At 42.1% G+C, this 24326-nt stretch overlaps 1 protein-coding gene across 1 annotated transcript in view; it reads left to right on the top strand.

Annotated features, from left to right (window-relative positions):
* Positions 1-21856, top strand: part of nxph2a (neurexophilin 2a) — a 130093-nt gene extending 108237 nt beyond the window's left edge. Inside the window, exon 4 of the mRNA XM_020515578.2 lies at positions 20964-21856. Coding sequence (XP_020371167.2) covers positions 20964-21704 — 741 coding nt within the window. The 3' untranslated portion in view covers positions 21705-21856. The remainder of the gene's footprint in view (positions 1-20963) is intronic.
* The last annotated feature ends 2470 nt before the right edge of the window (positions 21857-24326 follow it).

Here is a 24326-nt window from a genome sequence, read left to right as displayed (position 1 = left end):
AGTTCATTTAACAACCGTATTTGCTGCTGAGATTGATAATTTTTGACAAGATTTAAATTTGCTATAGTTTTGACAAATGTATTGTGGCACAATTACATTAAATTGCTTGAGCTTTAGCCAAGGCAACTGCCAAAGCAGTAAAGTGATGGATATCAATGAATTGTATACTGTGTGTGGAATTTCCATTTAATCTGCTGAGGTATAATATACATTCAAGCATCTCTTCTGCTGAAACAGAGGACAAACAGATGATTTAAAGTTAAAGCCGCTGGTGTTCTAAGTCATTTCAGAAAGAATGCTGATTTATTAATATAATGGAGGAAGCTCTTCATTAGTGAAAGGACACAATTACTTATTTTCTTTTTTGAAGTACTGTTATGACCAGGTGAGGTTGGATGAATCAACTCCCCTGTTTACAGCCATTTTGTTTGGCTGCAACAAAGAATTGTGTGTTTTTACTAAGTACCAGTTCCCTCAAGTTTTTTGGAAGGTTTTCTTCTGCGAGACCTAGAAAGATTTCTCATCGTATCTCACTAAACACTCCTCAATATCTACCTACCCCCGCCCATGATATCCTTCCCATCCGATTCCATCTCACCTTGTCATGTGCTATTCCCGGATCAACTTATCACTCAGTGGATATCTGTGGAAAGACAAGCATCTCTTATGCCCACCCCACCTGGGAAAGGCCATTGTGCACTGGATAAGCTTTGGTAATCCACCACTGACTCTCACTGGGCAACATAATGGTACAGCAGCCACAAAGTCACCATACTCCCTTGCACATAGAAAACCATTCCGCCACCTTCATCACTGTTTCAGCACCAGGCTACTCAGTATGCCTGTCTATCACTACTTCCTATCTAAACAGTCACTCTAGGTCATCATTACTCTGTCCCTAATGCCCACCGTGGATCACATCTTGTCACAATCCAACAGAGGAACAGATAAGCAATTGACCAATTCCAAACATGAGCTTTTATTTTACAGGCTGCAACAGTGACACCAGCAAAACAAACTGAGGCTACAACACTAACCAAACGTTAGCATAAAGACAAATGGTGATTTTATATTCCATGATGGCTCTGCTGCAGTCAGCTCTCATCTGCTGGAACCGGAAGTGAATGAAGTCCTGTCTAGCTTGTAGCAGCTGACACAGCTGAGCTCAGTCATAGACAAGAGCTTTCTCCTCCCCAAAGTCCATTTCTTCCTCCTCCTCCTCCACAGCAGACTGCTCCCATTCTCCCAGTGCCTAATTGCCTGCTCCAATGGGCCAATGGGCTGAGGAGTGGAAGATGGAATTTAATTTTGATAAATGTGAAGTGTTGCATTTTGGTAAAGCAAACCGGGGTTGGACATACACAGTTAATGGTAGTGCCCTGGGGAGTGTTGTCAAATAGAGAGACCTAGAGTTTAGGTACATAGTTCTTTGAAAGTTGCATTGCAGATAAACAGGGTGGTTAAGAAGGCATTTAGCATGCTTGCCTTCATTGGTCAGAGCATTGAGTATAGGAATTGGGACATCATGTTGTGGCTGTACAGGACATTGGTGAGGCCATTTTTGAAGTACTGTGTATGGTTTTGGTCGCCTGCCATGGTAAGGACATTATTAAATTGGAAAGCACGCAGAAAAGATTTACAAGGGTGTTGCCAGGACTAGAGGACTTGAGTTATAAGGAGATGCTGGATAGGCTGGGACTATTTTCCCTGAAGCATAAGAGGCTGAGGTGTGATCTCAAAGCAGTTCATAAAATCATGAGGGGCATAGATAAGCTGAATAGCAAAGGTATTCGAGAGGAGAAATATTTTTCACAGAGCGGGTGGTACGCATATGGAATGAACTGTCAGATGAAATGATAGATGCATGTATGGTTACAACATTTAAAAAGACATTTGGACAGGTACTTGAATAGGAAAGGTTTAGAGGGATATGGGCAAAATGCAGACAAATGGAATTAGCTTAGTTTGGGAAAGATGGTCAGCATGGACGAGTTGGACCAATGGGTCTGTTTCTGTGCTGTATGGTTCTATGACTCTATAACTGTGCAAAGCTCAACACTCCAAGCTGATGTGGGACACTCTGTCCAGACTCTACTGGCGGGTCCCAATGGATTGGTTCAAGCAGTGGAAAAGTATCTCAGCAGTCCTATTATCTGCTCCACCATGGTCTTATTGAAGCATGGACAGCATTTTAAACACTGTATCTGCATCAGTCAGGGGGTTGCAAAATGCTGTCGTGAGCCATGGTCACTGCGTGTTACCCCTGCAAAACAGTAACCTAAAATGCAGCAGGTACACAAGAGTGCTCCAGGATGTCGGAGTCATGGCAGCAGCCAGGGTAATGGGCGCACACTTCCAGGAGGTGGTAACCATGATCACAGATTGTATAGACTTAAAAGCAGGACCCATTCCTGTCGATGAATTCTGCATTCTTTTATATGGCCCTCTCAGTGTCACAGTGTGCAGGTAATGGTACTCTGCGCCTGAAGAACCCAGTTTTGTTTCTGAATCCTATTGCCCAGGCTATGGACCTTGTCATAAGGGAATGAAATGAACAGGTGTGATCTTACGCAGATAGCAGCAGCCATCGTCCTGAGATATTTGTGAGTGCACCACCGAGTGATCCTACACAGGTCACCCATCACTCCCTGGAAATCACATAGAAGTTCTAAGTGGCCTTTACCTTGGGAGCCTCTGGGAAGAGTATAGCCTCCCACTCCTGCAAGCCCTCAGGTCCTGCTCCGGCGTCTAGTGTCATTCTATCATGGGGTCCTGGGATACATGTAACCTGTGCTGCCACTGCCCCTTGATCATTCCCAGGAAATGAAGTAGGAGCTGAAAACCTGTGTGCCTCCTGCACAGCCCATGCATCCCGGTTTTGGGTGGGGGTGGGGTGGCGGGGTGGCGGGAGTTGCGATTGTGACCTCTCTTCCTGAGCTGGGTGCACGTCATCCTCCAGGGCAGCCCACTGCTGCTCCTGGGCTGGCTGTCAGCCCTGCTGTTCCTGTATCAGCCTTTGCCATCTTGGGAAGGGTTACCAATATGCCTCTGGCCACAACACTGCTGCTGGAAATGACCTATGTCAGGAACATACATAGCAAAGAGCTTGTTAGGTCTCAGAATGGTCAATGGTGACATACCCTGCAGATGAAGGCTGCAAACACTCTTCCATAGAGTGACACATGCACCACCCCAATAACCACAGTTACGTCTCCTTCATTCTTCCAGTTTCAACCTCTGTATGTACAGCAACTTGGTGAATTTGCCGCTCTGGCTGAGTGACCAGCACACTTTTTGAGAAAGGAGTGCCTGCTTGGCTGGGAATGCAGCTCGCAATCAGTACTCAACACTGGGCTCCACCTAATCGCCAGGTACCCTCACAGAGCCACCATATCCCCTTTTACCATCCAGTACCCTGACAGCCCATTTCTACCCATCCTCCAGTATGGAAACACAACATATTGAACTTCACCTCCAATACTCTTCCCTAACCCTTGAGCCCCTACATTACACTTTAATGATTGCTAAACTGCTCCTGTATGCTCCCTCTGTGGAGACCACAGTGATAGTCACTACCATGCTCTGTGAAGCTGTTCCACCTATCCCCCGCTCATCTTGAGATTCCCCATGTCACTGTTCTTACTGCTACATCTACAAATGCCTCTTCTTTCCCCCTTATGCCCTTTGACGCATTGGCATCACATCCCTTTGGCAGCGATCCACAGCTGCCTCTACCATCCTGTTTAACAATCAATAGACAGGTCGCCAGGACTGTATTAGCCCAGATCTCTGACTAACTTGGGTGAGCAGCCCCTTGACGACTGACCGGTCTTGACTACTGTGTTTGCAGCTCCCTGACTGACAATATACAATTCCCCTCATTACTGATCGTGATCATATGGAATAGATCTCTTGACTGCGAGCATTCCAAGCAGATGATTGATGGTACCAGGAGCCTTGGCAGTCAGCCACTTCCTCCCCCCCATCCCAACTGAACTGAGGACCAGACCCCACCAGGTTTCCGACATGGTCGTTTGGTCGAATAAATGTGTGATGTGTTTGTTGTGCTGGGAATTAGCACATATTGGAGGTGTTAGATTGGTATCTTGGTGTGCCAGTAATAAAGATGACCTCCCTGGCCCCCACTGGACAGATCCCTAATGATAAGCAGCCTGTCCGTGTATCTACATGAAAGAACACGTCAATACGACAGCACTGATAGCCTTTGGCACTGGCTGAGGCACCAGTGCTCTAACAGAGATGGCATGGTAAATGCAAGTCAGCAATATCTGAGCAAATACTGAGGGATCAAGTGTGCCACCATGAGATTCAGCTTGGTCCAACCCACGAGGTGAAATCCTGCACCTGGGGGATACCCAACTCCAGTTAAACATGTTAAGCTTTGATTACACCTTGTCCAGAACCTTTCTGAATTTGATGATGATATCATTAGTGCCCCTCAGATATTCTCCCACTGAAATGTGCTCCATTACATTCACCAGAATTAGATCCAGCACCGCTTCCTTCCTAGATGGGCTGGTCACATACTTAGTGGATTGAATTTGGAATAGGAAGGGGGACTCTTCCTTCAGTATAAAAGTCAGGGTTGAGCCCACTCCTCTTGTGCTGACTTGCCCTGCAGCCAATTAATAGTTATCAGGCCTGTTTCAGCTTGATTTGAGTCTTCCAAACCCATCATAGAGGAGGCTCTGCCACTGTGAATTACCAATGAGTCAAATGGCCAACACTGTATTATCCCGATGGCAACCCTTTCAACGGTGACCATATTTAGAATTTAACCAGCAGGGGTCATGAAGTTACAGAGTCAAAGTTATAGAGTTAAAAGTAGTTATGGGGCTGCTGGAGGCAGGCTGGCAAGCACCAGAGAGAGGGCCGAAAGGTTGAAACCATCTAGTCCAAGTTAGAAGGGGAAACTTGGAAGAGGGAAATTAGCTTGGGGAGGGTAGGTTCTCTCCAGCATTGAACAGTTAGCATTCTGCCAGGTTTCATCTGTCAGGCTAGGCACCAAACCTCCCCAATCCAGTAAACTCGTATTGCCAATGGGACAAAACCCTTAAATAGCCATTTATTGGCTACTTAAGAACAAAGAACAAAATAAAGAACAAAGAACAAAGAAAGTTACAGCACAGGAACAGGCCCTTCAGCTCTCCAAGCCTGCGCCGATCCAGATTCTCTATCTAAACCTGTCGCCTATTTTCCAAGGATCTGTATCCGTCTGCTCCCTGCCCATTCATGTATCTGTCTAGATACATCTTAAATGACACTATCGTACCCGCCTCTACCACCTATGCTGGCAACGCATTCTAGGCACCCACCACCCTCTGCGTAAAGAACTTTCCACGCATATCTCCCTTAAACTTTTCCTCTCTCACCTTGAAATCGGGACCCCTAGTAATTGAGTCCCCCACTCTGGGAAAAAGCTTCTTGCTATCCACCCTGTCTATACCTCTCATGATTTTGTAGACCTCAATCAGGTCCCCCCTCAACCTTCGATTTTCTAATGTAAATAATCCTAATCTACTTAACCTCTCTTCATAGCTAGTGCCTCCATACCAGGCAACATCCTGGTGAACCTCCTCTGCACCCTCACCAAAGCATCCACATCCTTTTGATAATGTGGTGACCAGAACTGTACGCAGTATTCCAAACGTGGTCAAACCAAAGTCCTATACAACTGTAACATGACCTGCCAACTCTTGTACTCAATACCCCGTCTGATGAATGAAAGCATGCCGTATGCCTTCTTGACCACTCTATCCACCCGCGTTGCCACCTTCAGGGTAAAATGGACCTGAACACCCAGATCTCTCTGTGCATCAATTTTCCCCAGGGCTTTTCCATTTACCATATAGGTCGCTCTTGAATTGGATCTTCCAAAATGCATCACCTCACATTTGCCTGGATTGAACTCCATCTGCCATTTCTCTGCTCAACTCTCCAATCAGTCTATATTCTGCTGCATTTTCCGACAGTCCCCTTCACCATCTGCTACTCCACCAATCTTAGTGTTATCTGCAAACTTGCTAATCAGACCATCTATACCTTCCTCCAGATCATTTATGTATATTACAAACAACAGTGGTCCCAACACAGATCCCTGTGGAACACTACTGGTCACAGTTCTCCATTTTTGAGAAACTCCCTTCCACCACAACTTTCTGTCTCCTGTTGCCCAGCCAGTTCTCTATCCATCTAGCTAGTACACCCTGGACCCCATGCGACTTCACTTTCTCCATCAGCCTACTATGGGGAACCTTATCAAATGCCTTACTGAAGTCCACGTATATGACATCCACAGCCCTTTCCTCATCTATCAACTTTGTCACTTCCTCAAAGAATTCTATCAAGTTGGTAAGACATGACCTTCCCTGCACAAAACCATGCTGTCTATCACTAATAAGCCCATTTTCTTCCAAATGTAAATAGATCTTATCCCTCAGTATCTTCTCCAGCAGTTTCCCCACCACTGACGTCAGGCTCACCAGTCTATAATTACCTGGATTATCCTTGCTACCCTTCTTAAATAAGGGGACAACATTAGCAATTCTCCAGTCCTCCGGGACCTCACCCGTGCTCAAGGATGCTGCAAAGATATCTGTTAAGGCTCCAGCTATTTCCTCTCTCGCGTCCCTCAGTAACCTGGGATAGATCCCATCCGGACCTGGGGACTTGTCCACCCTAATGCCTTTTAGAATACCCAACACTTCCCCCCTCCTTATGCCGACTTGACCGAGAGTAATCAAACATCTATTCCTAACCTCAACATCCGTCATGTCCCTCTCCTCAGTGAATACCAACTCAAAGTACTCATTAAGAATCTCACTCATTTTCTCTGACTCCTCGCATAACTTCTCTCCTTTGTCCTCGAGTGGGCCAACCCTTTCTCTAGTTACCCTCTTGCTCCTTATGTATGAATAAAAGGCTTTGGGATTTTCCTTAACCCTGTTTGCTAAAGATATTTCATGACCCCTTTTAGTCCTCTTAATTCCTCGTTTCAGATTGGTCCTACTTTCCCGATATTCTTCCAAAGCTTCATTTGTTTTCAGTTGCTTAGACCTTATGTATGTTTCCTTTTTCCTCTTTGCTAGTCTCACAATTTCATCTGTCATCCTTGATTTCCTAATCTTGCCCTTTCTATCCCTCATTTTCACAGGGACATGTCTGTCCTGCACTCTAGTCAACCTCTCTTTAAAAGCCTCCCACATGTTAAATGTGGATTTACCCTCAAACAGCTGCTCCCAATCCACATTCCCCAGCTCCTGCTGAGTTTTGCTATAGTTGGCCTTCCCCCAATTCAGCACTCTTCCTTTAGGACCACTCTTGTCTTTTGTCCATGAGTATTCTAAAACTTACGGAATTGTGATCACTATTCCCAAAGTAATCCCCTACTGAAACTTCAGCCACCTGGCCGGCTCATTCCCCAACACCAGGTCGAGTATGGCCCCTTCCCAAGTTGGACTATTTACATACTGCTCTGGAAAACCCTCCTGGATGCTCCTTACAAATTCTGCTCCATCTAAACCCCTAACACTAAGTGAATCCCAGTCAATGTTGGGAAAATTAAAATCTGTCATCACCACCACCCTGTTGCTCCTACATCTTTCCATAATCTGTCTACATATTTGTACCTCTATCTCACGCTCACTGTTGGGAGGCCTGTAGTACAGCCCCAACATTGTTACCGCACCCTTCCTATTTCTGAGCTCTGCCCATATTGCCTCACTGCTCGAGTCCTCCATAGTACCCTCCTTCAGCACAGCCGTGATATCCTCTTTGACCAGTAATGCAACTCCTCCACCCCTTTTATCTCCCTCTCTATCCCACCTGAAGCATCTATATCCTGGGATATTTAGTTGCCAATCTTGCCCTTCCCTCAACCAAGTCTCAGTAATAGCAAGAACATCATACTCCCAGATACTAGTCCAAGCCCTAAGTTCATCTGCCTTACCTACTACACTTCTCGCGTTAAAACAAATGCACCTCAGACCACCTGTCCCTCTGTGTTCATCATCTGCTCTCTGCCTACTCTTCCCCTTAGTCATACTGCCTTCATTATTTAGTTCCTTACAGGCTTTAGTTACTACCTCCTTACTGTCCACTAACCTCCTCATTTGGTTCCCAACCCCCTGCCACATTAGTTTAAACCCTCCCCAACAGCGTTAGCAAAAGTAGCCCCTAGGACATTAAGGATTGGTCACAATTAGCCCTTTGGCCAAGAGGCATCCAACTCCTCCACAGCTGCTGGTAAAATTACAACAGACCAGGTGACAGCATAGGTGGCAGCATTGTTGTTGTGCCCAATTTTTCCAACCCTGCCTCACCTGCCATCATACCCCCTAAATGTAGTTCCTTTATATACGTTTCAGGAACTCCTCACACACTTTTACTTTACATTGTTACTATCACAATCTTTGACCCCCGAATCACATCATCCCCTTTCGCAGCTACAATAGTTCCTTGATTAAAAATGCCATCCCTTTTGTCTGCTCCCAATCATTCCTGAACATATCGTAATTGGTATTATTAAGTTCTTGGTTCATAGAAGGGGAGGATTGAGAAATCAATCAGGCGTTATATGGCATACTTCAATTTCTATGTTTCTGGGTTCCAATGAGACAGCCTAACAGCTTACAAGTTTTTATTCCTTGTGCTCGTAATTGTGATCAATTGGCAAGTGCCAGCCAAAGATTTGCAGTAATCCATATTTTGTGGACTGCTGTCTTCGTTATCTTAAAAGGAATAACAATTCTGCTTACTTTATTAGGGTGACCAGATGTTCAAAAGTCAAAACCAGGACACATTGAAAAGCCATGGGAAGGTGAGGCTTCATGATGCTCGGCATGTTGAGTGACCAATTGCAGGAGTCTGGAAGAAAGGCCATTGAAAGTAGGAGATCATGTAAAATCATCGAGTAGAACATGTCCAAAGTTGGGAACAAAACTCTATAGTTCTGAGTCACTGGCAAATGGCCAATCAATTTAATTTGAGATCCAAGGGGAAGTGACCTTAGAATGTTTTATCCCCATCAATCTCTTGTGTTTGTTGTCGATCAGAGTCCAAATGCTTAGCTGCAAGGAAGTGAGCTCAGAGCTGTAGACTAATGCTTAGGATAACAACAGAGCTGCCAACTCTTGTTGGACATAATACTTGAGGTTTCATCACATGACCTCGGGTTTCCAACCATCCCAGACCATATTGTCCAAATGACCAATCCAAACCAATAGCATTTTCTTATTGCAAACTTCTTTAATTAAAAAAATGTTCAAAGAATACAGATGTTAACATACACATTGTTAAATACACCTGTGATGTTTTTAGCAGCATTCAAGAACTTAATCTTCAATTTCTAAAAAGGCCAAGGCAGTTCAGGAGCATTGGTAATTCCATATAGCATGTTGGTTATGGTGGCACAGTGGCCTAACTTTGAGCCAAGATGACCCAGGTTCAAGTCCCACCTGCTCCAGAGGTCTGCAATAAGATCTTTGAATAGATTGATTAGAAAATATTTAAAATGCTGGTTAGAAGTTGTGTAACCAGTGGTTGCATAAGTTCATGATGAAAATTCTAGTGCAGACAGCTAAGTCATGATTGATTTTAGCTGCAATTTGTGATTCTGTCTCTAGCTAGAGCACCCAAAAACCTATACATTTCATGTCCTCACACCTGGCAATGAAACTACCTCCTTGCCTGGCAAAACTTGTGATAATAAATCAATTCTGTGATTACTTGAAACTGATTGTACTTACTGATTGTTCTGATTATCTCAAAAAAGCAGCTAATTAGCGTAAATACAAATATTTATCCGCAGTGCACAACAACATGTGCACAACCAAATATGTAGAGAAAAATTTGATAAGTATCATGCCCATACAGGGTGAATCTCCCTATATGTCTACGTATTAATATGCCTCAATGTACCCCCTGAACCTCAGAAATGCACGTGATTTTAATTTACCACACAATCACCTTGACTGATTTCACAGCTAATGGTATAATAGAATTTAGGGATTAATTTATTCTGTAGTATAAATGCAGAATGAAATATGGGAACAAAACAGCCAATTACACTTTGATTTAATTTCTCTGCTATAAAGACATTCATCCAAACAAGTTTCAGTGATAGAACATGGCTATTCTTTCCAGATGTAATTAAAGTTGCATTAGCATCTCAGAGGCTGCTGCAACTTGTGACATGGAGCTAACAATTACTTTCAGGAATCAGCTTCCTTACCCATTTTCTGAAGAAGGGTCTAGGCCTGAAACGTCAGCTTTCCTGCTCCTCTGATGCTGCTTGACCTGCTGTGTTCATCCAGCTCTACCCCTTGTTATCTCAGCTTCCTTACCCTATTCTGGTAGATACACGAGCATATTTAAATCTGTTAAGTCCAGTTAAAATTATAATACCTGTTGGCCTAATTCATCCAGGATCTGAAGTAATAAATGCATATATGGAATTTTGGAGGAAGCTGGAACTCTGCTGCAAATACATATCTCAAAACTCGGTTTCAATAAATAAATAGTAATTTGATTGTATAGTGATAAAGTTAAGGGTGGAATTGAACAACCAGCTTTTAATCAGGTTAGGGGACTGGGATCCCGCTGTCCTCACCCTGGTTAAGTTTGCAGACTTCCTAACTCGCCAATAATTGAAGCACTTAAATGAGAAATTGATACACACTTAAGGGCCTTATTCCACCAGTACTGATATTACGTCAATGGCACAAAGGAGGCAATGGAACAGTGGTCATTTCAAAAGGACCAGAAATCCAGAAACCCAGGCTCATGCCTAGGCAGCAGATGGTGGAATTTGAATTCAGACTGGAATTAAAAGCTGGCCTAATTGCAACCATGCAGCCGTTGACATTTGTTATGAAAACCCATCTGATTCATCAGTATCCTGTAGGGCAGTAACCTGCTGGCCTACATGTGATTCCAGACCTACTGCAATGTTATTGAATCTTAACTGCCCTCTGGAATAACCCTAACAAGCCACTCAGATCAAGGGACAAATAAGGGATGGGTTATAATTGCTAGTCCAGCCAGTGATGCCTACAGCTCATGAGCAAATTAAGTAAAAAACTTGCCATATGAGAAGCACAGTAAGTAAACCCTGGCACATTTTCTTGTAGACTTGCAGGTGTGCCCTCTGTTTACAGGCATTCACTGTGTGATTGAGGGATCCGACATTGGAAAGGGAATGGCCCTCTGAAAGACTTACCCTGCTTTCCTGAAAATCCCCTCACACTTATATAGGAACAGGAGTAGGCCATTCAGACCCCCCAGCCTGTTCCTGAAATAATTCCACACAGGGCAGTATCTGAAACCAAGTCACCCTTTGTTTGCACATGAACAGTCCTTGACTTTAGTACAGCCTAATTGAGAGTCAGCTATCAGGGTGTCAGCATCTCTGACACTCCCCTTTTTATATGTCAGCCAGGGCTCCCTGATTGGACCAAATAACCAGCAAATAACCTTGGTTTAATGCCAGCATGAGTATTTTAGAACTCAGCCATCCAGCTAACTTTCTCTTTTAAACTTATACATCATTTGTCAGCAGCAAGGAACCCACCCTCGATGAGTAGTATTCAAAGGATACATTAATAACTTTCCAGTCAGTTGCTGATTGACCTCAATTAGCACTTGCTGCACTTGGAGAACTGTTTGTTGGTTTCTGTTGTTTAAAGTTGCTGAAATCTGTAGGGATTGTCACAGCACAAGCTGAAGAACTTTATCCTGAACTCATGGATTCGGTACAAATTTCTTGCTCCCAGATAAGGGTGCAGTTGTTTGTATACAGTACAACAGGAAGTAAAAACAAAGCACTGAGGATGCTATAGAAACAAAGTGTATAGAAAGTCAACAGCTTTGGCAGCATCTGTGGAGAGAAAAATAGAGTCAACAGTTCGAGTCCGAAATGACTCTTCTTCGGAGCTGAAGAACTATGTTCCCAAGAAGAGTCATATGAAACTCGAAACATTAACTCTGTTTCTCTCTCCACAGATGCTGCCTAAGCTGCTGAGTTTCTACTGCACTTTCTGTTTTTATAAAACAACAGGGAGAATAAGCAGAGGTGTCACAGGGTAGAACAAGTTACTGGAAGAAGGGTGCCAGAAGGGGAAAGTCTAATTCTCTCGAGCAATCAGGGAGCAATTCTACAATGCAGTCTTTTCTGCTACCCTGATGCACTTTGTATGGTACAATCTGCCTGAAGAGCACGCGAAACAACTTTTCACTGTATCTCGGTACATGTGACAACAATGAATCAATCAATCTGAACTGCAGCATGTCAGATCTCTCTGCCTCACTGAAGCCTGTCCTGACTGCTACCACAGAGAAGGCAAAGACTGCATTGCTAATGGCTATGGCCAAGAACTTTTACATGTCAGACTCCTCCCATGCCGGAGCAGGGAAAAATTCCTACCTGTTTAGTGTCATAGCTGTGAACTCACTGGGGTCTGTTTGATGGCTGAGAGAGTGACTTCATTGGAGCAGACATCCTTATACCACGTCTTCCTGAGGCCATGGAGAGGAAAGCTGCTTACTGGCTGCTGGCTATTGTGAAGAAAATCATCTTGGCCTCCAGCTACGAGCTGAGATGAACAACGACATCTGATTGAACCAGTGAAATGGTGAATGTTGGCTGCCCTGTTGAGAGCAGGACAGGCACCACCTCAGCCCCCTGCACCCAAACATGGAGGAAGGAGAAAAGGCAATCAACACACTCCCTTCTTAACCAGGGGTGTTACACTGACAATTTCCCAGTCCTCTGGAATGCTCACTAACTCCAGTGATACCTGAAAGATCACCACCAATGCCTCTGTAATCTCCTCAGCTATCTCCTTCAAAACTCTGGGGTGTACTTCATCTGGTCTGGGTGATTTATCCACCTTCAGACCTTTCAGCTTCCCCAGCACCTTCTTCTTCTCCTCCACACTCACCTCTGCCTCCTGACTCTCTTGAAGTTCTGGTATGCTGGTTGTGTCTTCCACTGTATATATTGATGCAAAGTGCCTATTCAGTCACTTTGTCATTTCTTTGTTCCCCATTTGTGGTTCCCCAACCCCATTTTCCAGTGATCCAATGTTTATTCTTACCTCTCCCTTTTATATATCTAAAAAAGCTCTTGCAATCTTCTGATATTTCACTAGCTGACTTACCCTTTTATTTCAACTTTTCTCCCCATATTGCTTTTTCCAGTTATCCTCTGCTGGTTTTTAAAGTCTTTCCGCTGATCTTCACCATATTGTATGCTTTTTCATTTGCTTTCATGCTGTCCCTGATTTCCCTTGTCAGCTATGGTTGTCCTTAGTGTGTTTCTTCTTCCTTGGGATGAATTTCTGCTGTGCCTCCCAAATTGCCCAGAAACCCCTGCCTCATTGCTGCTCCACCATCTTCCCTGCTAGGGTCCCCTTTCAATTAACTCTGGGCAACTCCTCCCTCATGCCTTTGTAGTTACCCTTTTTTAACTGTTACATCTGATTCAACCTTCTCCCTCTCAAAACACATGGTGAATTCTATTGTATTATGGTCACTGACCCCCCCTTACATTAAGCTATCTGATCTAGCCTGCCTCGTTACACATCACCAAATCCAGATTGTCTGTTTCCTAGTGAGCTCCGGTCAAAATAAAAATCTCGTAGACATTGCACAAGTTCCTTTTCTTGGGATTTGCTGCCAGTCCACCTGCATATTGAAGTCCCCCATGATTATTGTAATAGTGCCTTTCTTACATGCCTTTTCTAGCTCCTAATTTATTTTCTTCCCCACATCCTGGCAACTGCTCGGAAGCCTGTACAAAACTCCCATCAGGGTCTTTTTTGTCTTTGCAGTTCCTCATCTCTACCCACACAGATTCTATGCCTTCCAACTCTATATCACTTCTTGCTATTGATTTAACTTTATTTCTTAACCCACCCCTCTGCCTCTCTGTCTGTCTTTCTGATAGGATCCTTGGATATTTAGTTCCCAACCCTGATCCCCTTCCAGCCACATCTCTGTCAAACCCACAACATTGTGCCTGCAAATTTCAATCCATGCCTCAAGCTCATTCGCCTCGTTTCAGATAAGGTGTACATTTAAATACCTGACCTGCGGAGTTTTCCCGAAATTTCTAATTTTGTTTCTGAAAGTGACCTATAATAGATAGTTAAATTAGTAGCTATTATGAACCATTAAACTTACAGTTTTCCTGTGATGTCACTCTTGGTTTTGTGCTGGGCCCCTGATCCTGGGCTTCAATTTATTCTGTTAAAAAAAAATCTTACCTCTTCCCCTCTGCACCGAATTCCCACACTGCCTCCAAAGTCCCCGAAATGTATACTCACTTGAGTTGCATCTCACTCCGGAAGCGATCTTCCTGACAATGCAAAGATTACTGAATGATGGATGTTCCAACAGCCATTTTCCAAATTGTTCCAGAGCATGAATGGCTATCTGGTAAATATGACTCTGTTCTTTGAAATCAAAGAAGCAGGGATATGTCAGGAAATCGTCTGATACTTTATCTTATTGCAATCATCACAGTTTATAACGGATTTATATGACAGGAGTTAATTGCACTTTCCTCTCTAACTGTGGATGTGCCTACATTTATGGTCAGCAGTGGTTCAAGAAGTCATCTCACCATCACTTTCTCAATGGCAATTTGGGATGGGCAATAAGTGTTAGCTCAGCCAGCAATGGCTGCATACAATAAAATAATTCACTTTAAAACATCAGGAATGGGTAGGATAGAATACTAAAGAACTGGCGTACTGAACCAGTTTTGTAGAACGTTTGGCTGAAAAACAACAGAGGGTTAAAACTCATTGTGAATTGATTATATGGATTTTCAAACAAAAACACACCTGATAAAGTACCACACCAAATGCCTAATGCAATGATAATGACAAAAAAAATTATGCAGACTGTCACCAAAAGCATAAAGAGGTTAGAGATCAGAAAGGTTTAGCTGGCAGTAAAGCTAAGTTTCTCATATTGAGAAACAATGCTGAGTGGTGTTTCGGAAGGATCTGTACCGATCCACTATTATTTATGTACATAAGTGATCTGACATTGGGAATTGAGGGAGGATATCAAAAGCTGCTATTAACACAACATTGAGAGGTGTGGTAGATTGCAATGAGGACTGCCGGAGGAAGATAAGAGGAGCAGGATGGACAGATACAGTTCAGCTGGCAAAAATATGCAGTAATTTTAGAAGTAGAGAGAAAATATGTACACCTTAAATGGTGAGATTTAATATGGAATAGAAGAGTGGAGGTATATCAATGTACAAATCCACAGGTCACTAAGGTAGCAGCACAAGTTGATGCAACATAAAAAAGGTAAAAGGAATCTTTGGTTTTGTACTTAGAAGCATAAAATTGCACATCAAGGAGGAAACGTTGAACTTTTAAATAATCTTGTGTGCAATTTTCAACCTCCCATTATAAGAAGGATATAAATGAAATGGAAAAAGCACCACATAAATTTATTAGGTGTTATAGAACTTTGGGATACTTTACAGCTACCTGGAACCTCAGTTCAATGTCTTTTTAAAAGTGGACACTTTCAGCAATGCAGCTGCATTAAAGTGGCATCTCAGACCAAATAGTCAAATTATGAATCTGGTCCTGAAAACAGAGGTAACCCAGAGGTGAAGATGCTAGCAACTGAGTCAAGCTGAGATGACAGCGTGATGGAAATTCTGAGTACATTGGTGCTGTAGGCTCATTATTACTCAGAACTGATTAGACATTTGTCAGAATCTATTCCACACAGAACCCTTGCAGTCAGCAGAGAAAGACTTTCATCCTGTCAACGTGAGCTGCATTCCCATTCAACTAGCATAGCTAGGAAAATATTTTTTTGCCACTTAGTCCCTGTTATATACTATTTGAAACCTATTGGCACACTGCTGCAGTATAACTGAATATATTCAGTCTGGTCCAGACATTTTGCTGATTGCTCTTGACATTTTATAAAAACGATCTGCAGTGCATGCACTTAATGGATTCTCAGGCCTTTTTCTATATGCTGCACATTATTCTGGGAGAGTTGCCCCTTGTAGTACTGCACACTGACACTGTGGTATTTACTAGAAGGCATTAATCTTTGCTGCTTCTTTTTATGCACCTCATCTGTTTTTATGCCAATCATCTGAATAAGATATTCTTGTTTCTCCTACGTTTCACCTTTTTCTCGATGAGGGTATATATTTATTTTTGCAGGTACAAAGAGGGAAAATGGAGTCTTTGCTGCAGTAACCTTGGATCACTGAAATTTATTGGAAATTTTGTTCACTCTGGTTTTCAACAAACATTCATATGTTGCTTTACGTCAACTTGTGTAAACACAATTCAGTTGCATTGTGTGAACTTTGCACAAGTCAGCTAATTGAATATTTTTCTGATTTTTTTTAATTGATTCATGGGATGAGGGCATTGCTGGCTAGGGCAGCACTTATTGCCCCTCTATAATTGCCCAGAGGGCAGTTAAGCATCAACAACATTGCTGTGGGTCTGGAGTCACCTGCAGGCCAGACCAGGTAAGAGTGGCTGATTCCTTCCCTAAAGGACATTAGTGAACCAGATGGTTTTTTCCTGGCAATCAACAATCAATTTCTGGTTATCATTAGACTCTTAATCACAGATTTTTATTGAATCCAAATTCCACCATCTGCTGTGACAGGATTTGAACCCAGGTGCCTGCATTATCTGGATTAACAATCCAGCAATAATATCACTAACCTGGCACCTCCCCTGTATAGGATTTATCCTATACCACTGCCTTTTCTGTCATATAATGGTATATCCTATGTGTGTACTGCAAGTTTAGGTTCCCTACACAGAAGATAGACCAGAGAAATTAAGTATGTTGCCCTCCTTAATTCCAGAGAATTTATTTAGCCCAGGAACTAAAGGTTGAATTTTTCCTCAAATCTCAAAACAATGACATCAGGATCAAATGGGCATCCTGAGCCCATACATGTGAGAGAACAAGCCAACTTGGTGATTTTCTGGGAGACAATCTCATAACTGGCTCCCTGTTGCAGCCCCCTGTACATGAAGAATGGCAAACTGGCAGCATCTCTGATGCCTCAACAGTGCTACTGAGAGAGGTGAATGCTGCTGACGTAGAAAGAGATTACCTTAAACACCACAGAGATAAGTTAAATTGACAAATAAAATTCATGCCACACAAATGCCGGGTAATGACTATCTTTAACAAGAGAGAATTTAACCATCCTCCCTTGAAATTCAATGGCATTTCCACAATGAACTTCCCACTATTAACATCCTGAGGGTTTCTACTCACCAGTAAATGAACAGGATTCACTACACTGGCTACAAGGGAAGGACATGGACTAGGAATACCGTAGTGAGTAACTCACCTCCTGACTATCCTCAGCCTGTTCATCATCTACAAGACATAAGTCAGAAGTGTGATGAATACTCTCCAATTACCTGGATAGGTGCAGCTCCAACAACATTCAAGATACTTGACACTATCCAGGACAAAGTTTGGTATCACATCATCCACAAGCATCCCTTCACCATGATACACAGTAACAGCAGTGTGTACTATCTACAAGATGCACTATGGAAATTCGACAAGCATCCTTTGACAGTACCATCCAAACCATGTACAGATCCATCTAGGACAATGACAGAAGAAACCTGGGAACACTATCATCCGCAAGTTCACCACCATGCCTCTCACCATGCTGACTTGGAAATAAAGCACCATTCCTTCAGTGTTGCTGGGTCAAAATGCTAGAACTCCCTCCCCAACGGTGTTGTGGGTCTACCTACAGCACAGAAACTACACTGGTTCAAGGAAGCAGCTCACCACCACCCTCTCAAGGCAAACTAGGCATGGGCAATGAATAATGGTCGAGCCAGTGATGTCCACATCCCAAAAGTGAATAATGGAAAATAAAAAGTTTTTGGTGTCCAGAGATGGCAGGTCCTGTACATCTGAGAAGGGCCCTCCACAGGGACCATTGGTTCCAAGAGAACTGAATTTCTTGCCCAAGAACAGAAATCACTGGAAAATCTCAGCATGTCTAACACATGTCTGTGGAGAGAAATCAGAGTTAATGTTTTGGGTCCAGTGACCCTTCTTAAGAACTCATTTGCTGCCCATTATCCATTTTGAAAGCCATGGAGCATCGGGCTCCGATGGCTGCTCAAGCTGCCAGTACTCTCAAAGAAACTGGCAGTGTAACCATGCATTTGGGTTTTGGAGCAGTTGTAGGGTGTGGGGTGCACCTTGTCATTGGCAAAACCCCAGCGGGTCCACTTAATGATCCCTAACAAGATCCTAAATCATGCAAATTATTAGCAGTCCACCTTTGTGGTTTGGGTAGCTGGCACATATCCCCAACTTTACCCTGTCTGTTACTGAGATACCTCCCAAGTGACAAAGCAACATCGAGGAACCATGCCACCCCCTCACCTCCGCTGCCCGGCCATCACCTTCACTCCCATCAGGGAGTAAAATTCAGCTTTATGTTATTTTCCTGATTGCTGAAAGCTTAGCCTTACAGTTTATGTGTCAGTTGTTTGTTTTGTCCCAGTACTGTATAAATTCTCCTTCCAACAAGCTCTTTTCTCCAACATTTGATTATTAAACATTTACTAGTATCACAGACAAATAGTTGATAGTGTGGTCTTTTTCCTTACTTGTATCTGTTTATGGGTACTGGTTTAACTTATTAAACCTTTGATGTAGCATTGACAAAGGGCCAGGATTCTGCGGGGATTCCACTAGTCTTCTTCCATAATTACAGTTGGAGATTGCCAGCACTTCCAGAAAATGATGGATGCAAGGTTGTGCTTAATCTCCTCCATTTCTAGAAGTTTCCCTTTGTCTTTTATGGGACTTCTTGTTTTGATTCATTATTGTCACATGTATCTCGTTGCAATGAAAAGTTTTGTTTTGCATGCAGTACAGGCAGATCATACCATACAAAGTCCATAAGGATAATAGAACAGACCAAGGAATACAATGTTACGACTGCAGAGAAGGTGCACAAAGAACAAGGTCAACATTCAATATCAAATTTGAGAGGTCCATTCAGAAGTCTGATAACAGCAGGGAAGAAGTTGTTCTTGAATCTGTTGGCCCATGTGTTTAAACTTTTGTATCTTCTGTTCGATGTAAGAGGTTGGAAGAGATTATAACCAGCGTGGGAGGGGTCTTTGGTTATGTTGGCTGCCTTTGGAGGCAATGAGAAGTGTAGATGGAGTCAATGGATGGAAAGCTGGTTTGTGTGATGCACTGGGCTGTGTTCACGACTCTTCTGTAGTTTCTTACAGTCCTGGGCAGAATAGTTGCCGTACCAAGCCGTGATGCATCCAGATAGAATGTTTTCTGTGGTGCATCAATAAAAATTGATAGGAGTCTTTACGTGACTCCTGAGGAAGTAGAGACGTTGTTGTGCTTTCTTGACCATCGCATCAACGTGGGTGGAACAGGACTGATTGGTGATCGTCACTCCTAAGAACCTAATGCTCTCGACCATCTCTACCTCTGGCCATCCATCACAAGGAAGATGGTAACTGGATCCAAACATTCTCAAATTTATGAGCTCCCATCACATTGGCTACAAGAGGCCCTGGTGTATTAATAGTGACCGGTGTTGATTTGAGGTGTAAAGGACTTGCATGATGACATATGGATTTAGCAGTAGTATTTGAACTCTGCGAACAGCATAGGCCCCTGAAAAGTTATATCTCTTTTCAAGAAAGATTTGGTCTGAAAACTTGGGGTGCGGTGAGTTTTGGGCAGCCCTCCTTTAAGAGGCAGGGAGGCAGCAGATTTTCTGGCAGACAGATACCAAGGATATGCTCATCTGGTCCATATCTGAATGTTAATTAGGTTGTTTGGCCATGTCCATAAATCACCTTGGAGGTTTTGCTAGTTAAATATCAATGATGTGTTGTTTCAGCTAGGGATTCTCCCTGACAAACATTAATGGATTTATTCTCTGTGGATCGGCCAAATTATCAATAAAGCAGCTGTCCTGCTGCCGTTGTCCCCTAATTCTAGTATTCTAATATTCCTGGGACTAAACCCACAAGCTCCAGCAGGGTCAATCCTGTGGAATCTACTGGGCACAATCCTGATTGTTATGATTGGATTTCAACCTAAAATAAAGTATTTCAGGTCCAGTTCATTTATTTATTCCAACTATCTGTTTTTGCAATGCAGTGCACTTAACCCAGCAACACCATGTGGGTGGTGAATTGGCTTTGTTTTATTCATGAGTGATGTGATACACACATACACCCACTTAGTTCTACCCTAATTATCAACCATAGAACTTCCATCACTGTCATTGGAAATACATCCAAATGCAATGATAAATAGAGGTCATTGTATTTGTGAAGCAATGGTTTATAAAAGAAAGATAAATTATTGTGTCATCTGTATATGGTAATGATTTCTTTCTGCAGTAGTAGTGTGTAATGATGCAAGGAACTTATGGCATCAAAACCAAAACAAAAAGACGTTTGTTGGCTTTTCAGAATACAATACCTGTTGAGGAATAATTGTTCATTAACTGAAATCATTATTTTCAATCAAATTTTTCACCACTTTCATGGGTTTTGAAAATATCACTTCTGCATCGTGAAATTAGAGGGTTATCAATTCCCAGTTCTCACACAAAATTAAATAGTTAATTTTCTTTCCTTACAGGATAGATTGTTAAAAAGAATACACATCAGCTTGTAGGAGACATGAGCTAAATTTAGATTATCCACACAATTGCTCCCACATTATTCACTGGCTGTCTGTTCATAAGTGTTCATAGAAACTTTACAATAATTGGTAATGTTTGGTAAAAGTCACTTATCCGACTCTAAAACACAAAAACTATGCACCCGAAGATTGAATTGGGAGAGCTAATTTGCTATTTGGACTTGACTGATGCTTTGTTTTTTCACTTGTAGGTCACCTCTCGTGAGGATCATCTGGGAAGAACACTGGAATTAAGAGACAAGGCAGCAGGACAAACACTTGCTGATAATTTGGCTGATCCACAGAGGGTAAATCCATTGCGGCTGTTTGTGAAGGAGAGTCCCAAACTGAAACAGGACATCACTGATACTTCCCGTATTAAAGCTTCAAATGACTTATGGGCATGGTTAAACAACCTAACAGATATTCAGGAATCCCATTCACGGACCAAGCGCAGACCCATTGTTAAAACAGGAAAATTCAAGAAAATGTTTGGGTGGGGAGACTTCCATTCCAACATCAAAACAGTTAAATTGAATCTTCTCATTACTGGGAAGATAGTTGACCACGGGAACGGGACTTTCAGCGTTTACTTTAGACACAACTCGACTGGTCTTGGGAATGTATCTGTAAGCCTGGTTCCACCATCCAAGGTCGTGGAGTTTGACTTCTCCCAGCAGTCAACACTGGAGACCAAGGAGTCCAAAACATTCAACTGTCGAATCGAGTATGAGAAAACAGACAGAGCGAAGAAGACTGCACTATGTAATTATGATCCTTCAAAGATATGCTATCAGGAACAGACCCAAAGTCATGTTTCCTGGTTATGTTCCAAACCATTCAAGGTTATATGCATATATATAGCTTTCTACAGTGTAGATTATAAACTTGTGCAGAAGGTTTGCCCCGATTACAACTATCATAGTGAAACCCCTTATTATTCATCTGGTTAACAGAATACCCGTGGCTTATGTTATGTGAAGACCACCCCTCTGTATGTAACTTATTTATACATAGTCAATGTCATGGAATAATAATGATAGTAAATGTTTAAGACAGGTGCATCTGGTTTGATGCAGCTGTTACCCCAAAGGGAGCATCTGATGGTGTAAATGCATGATGAGCATTTGTAAAATGAAGTGGCTGTTATAAGCAGTCCTCACAGCAAGAACAAAATTAAAATAATATGCAGTTATAAAAATAATAAACTTTAGCTTTGAAACTTCAGCCCAAGGCTAAACTGCATATTTATATTTCAAACACTGCTCCCTATACAAGAATGAGCAATTTTCTAAATGTCAAATTTGCACATTAATTGAAGAATGCAGTCTTTATAGTTTGTTTTCCTCCTGTAGGGGAAATAAAAAAAAACATGCAAGGTAGTTTCATTAACTAGCCAAAAACATAACATAGCATTGTAAGAAAAAAATGACTGAACACATTTTAATGTACAATATAGTGTGTTTTGTAAATGTAGTCCTGTAAAATTGTTTCTTTATAAAAGGCTGTTTGTGTCAATGAAATATTAAAATTGGGAATAAATTAGAGGACACAAGGAAAGCAACTTAGTAAACCAATACTCTGTTCTCCATTTGTTGTGCAATCCTTCAATAAAATGTTACATGGTTTCATCTCAACATGTCTTCGTATTTTCTGAACATATTAAAATGAATTGGGGTTCATAAGGGCCACAGCTTATTAAATCAATACAAACATTTTTTTTTTACAAAATTTAAGCAGAGTTTCACACAAGAGGAAGTCTACTTCCTTTAATCATCCTGCAATTCCACTGATTTTATTTTTTCTTTGCTTTGCACTTCACTGTAGGCCTGAGTTTTAGTTTCAAAACAAAAACAAAAACAGTATTCTCTTTATAGCTTCCTTTTTTTAAGCTATGTCCTCAACTTCTTTCTATTTCAATCATTTATTTTTTACTGTTTTATCCATAGTCACTGTTGCTTTGGGCTTTCTTTATTTTGCCTTCTAAGCTCCAAATATAGCAGGTAACAAGCTATTCTGCTCCCTTTATTCTCATGTTAAAATCAGAATTATTGTTAAAGTTACTGTAAGGCTTAACTTCCTGGACCCTGAGGTATAGCAGATGGAAGAGTGGATACTTTCTTCCAATTTTCAGATTTTTGAAACACATGCACAAAGTAACCAGATCGATATTGCACATGAGTTTTTTTTTTTTTTAAATTCTTCCCAACCTTCGCAGTAAGCTGCAATATGGATTCTATTTTTATTATTAAAAAATACTCTGGTTTGAATATTCACCAAGTTCTAGCAGTTGTGTTAGATACTATAATTTTGAGCCATTATTTTCATGAGAGAGATTTCAATGATCTGGAGAGGGTACCACCTAACCTTTGTGATATGAAATATTATGTGTATTTTGCAAAATTTGGAATGGATTGTTAAGGAGTCAGGCTTACTACAGGGACAGGTGCACTCAAATATGGAAATCCCCACACCATTTCCAGGAGATCCAACTTTTGCCAGTGGGAGAAGGTGACAGGGCCGATTGAGGAGGGAAAAATGTCCTTGAAAGGTTGGTTAGGTCTGTTTAAGCGGCATGACTTGATGTTACTTAAATCTCCAACTCTATAAAGACGAAAAATAAAATACACTGTCAGAGTAAAAATAAAACACCTGCTCTTGGAGTGTATTCAATGAAAAGCTATCTAGTGCAGCTTAGGAAAAAAGTTACCGTCTGCTCCTACAACTTAAATGGAGTTCCTTGTTGACATTTCCCGACTGTTGCTATTACAGATGAGCCAATTACTAATGCTTGGCTGAGTTTCAGAGGCTCCAAAGACCATTGATATCAGTGTCAGGATTGGAGAGGAGTTGAGTTGATTGACTGACAGTTTTGAAAGGCTGTTAGATGATTAGATGTATTTGAAGTGATCATTGAATACAGTCTTCTTTGCTTTTATTACAAACCTTGGAGATTTAAAATTCCCTCTCTGTTGTGTTTATATGAGTGGCAGTACTCTTAGATTGTTAGGTGTCTATTTTCTCATCGCCACCTGGCATCCATGTTTTGCATGTAGTGGATCCTGGGAGTGCAGCTATGGAAGTAGCATGGGGTGGAAGGTTTAGCAGATGACAGTTGGCTTGATGGATATGAAGGGTATGTAGGGGTTAACAACTAGAGGGCCTAACAAACTTTTATAAAAACTGAGCTGAAATCTCTTAAAACCAGGGCAGGCCTTTTAACCAGCTTAAGCCAGCATTCACCCATCTTCACAGAAACATTCAAACTGCAGCATGTTCAACCTGATCATACCACTGTCAAATGCTCTCCAGCACCCCTACTCCGGAGCAAAACTGAGCTTTCTGCCTCCACATTGAAAAGAACTAATTGCACGAGAGAGAATTCTGGGTTATTTTCAAGTATCTCTTTTTACATTTATTAATCAGCTTAACTTGCACTCCGTATTTCTAAAATAATAAGGCAGAGGAACAATATCATCTCCTAGAAGTGGAAAGGCAGATGGTGATTCTGGAAGTATTGATTGAGATGGCCCTACCTTGGCAAAGTATTGGATGAGAAAGTCCATGGGCAAACT

The sequence above is a fragment of the Rhincodon typus genome, chromosome 7, assembly GCF_021869965.1.
Source record: "Rhincodon typus isolate 14 chromosome 7, sRhiTyp1.1, whole genome shotgun sequence".
In the NCBI taxonomy this organism is placed as follows: Eukaryota; Metazoa; Chordata; class Chondrichthyes; order Orectolobiformes; family Rhincodontidae; genus Rhincodon; species Rhincodon typus.
The sequence above is the reverse complement of the archived record's forward strand: the minus strand, read 5'-3'. Positions and strand labels throughout refer to the sequence as shown.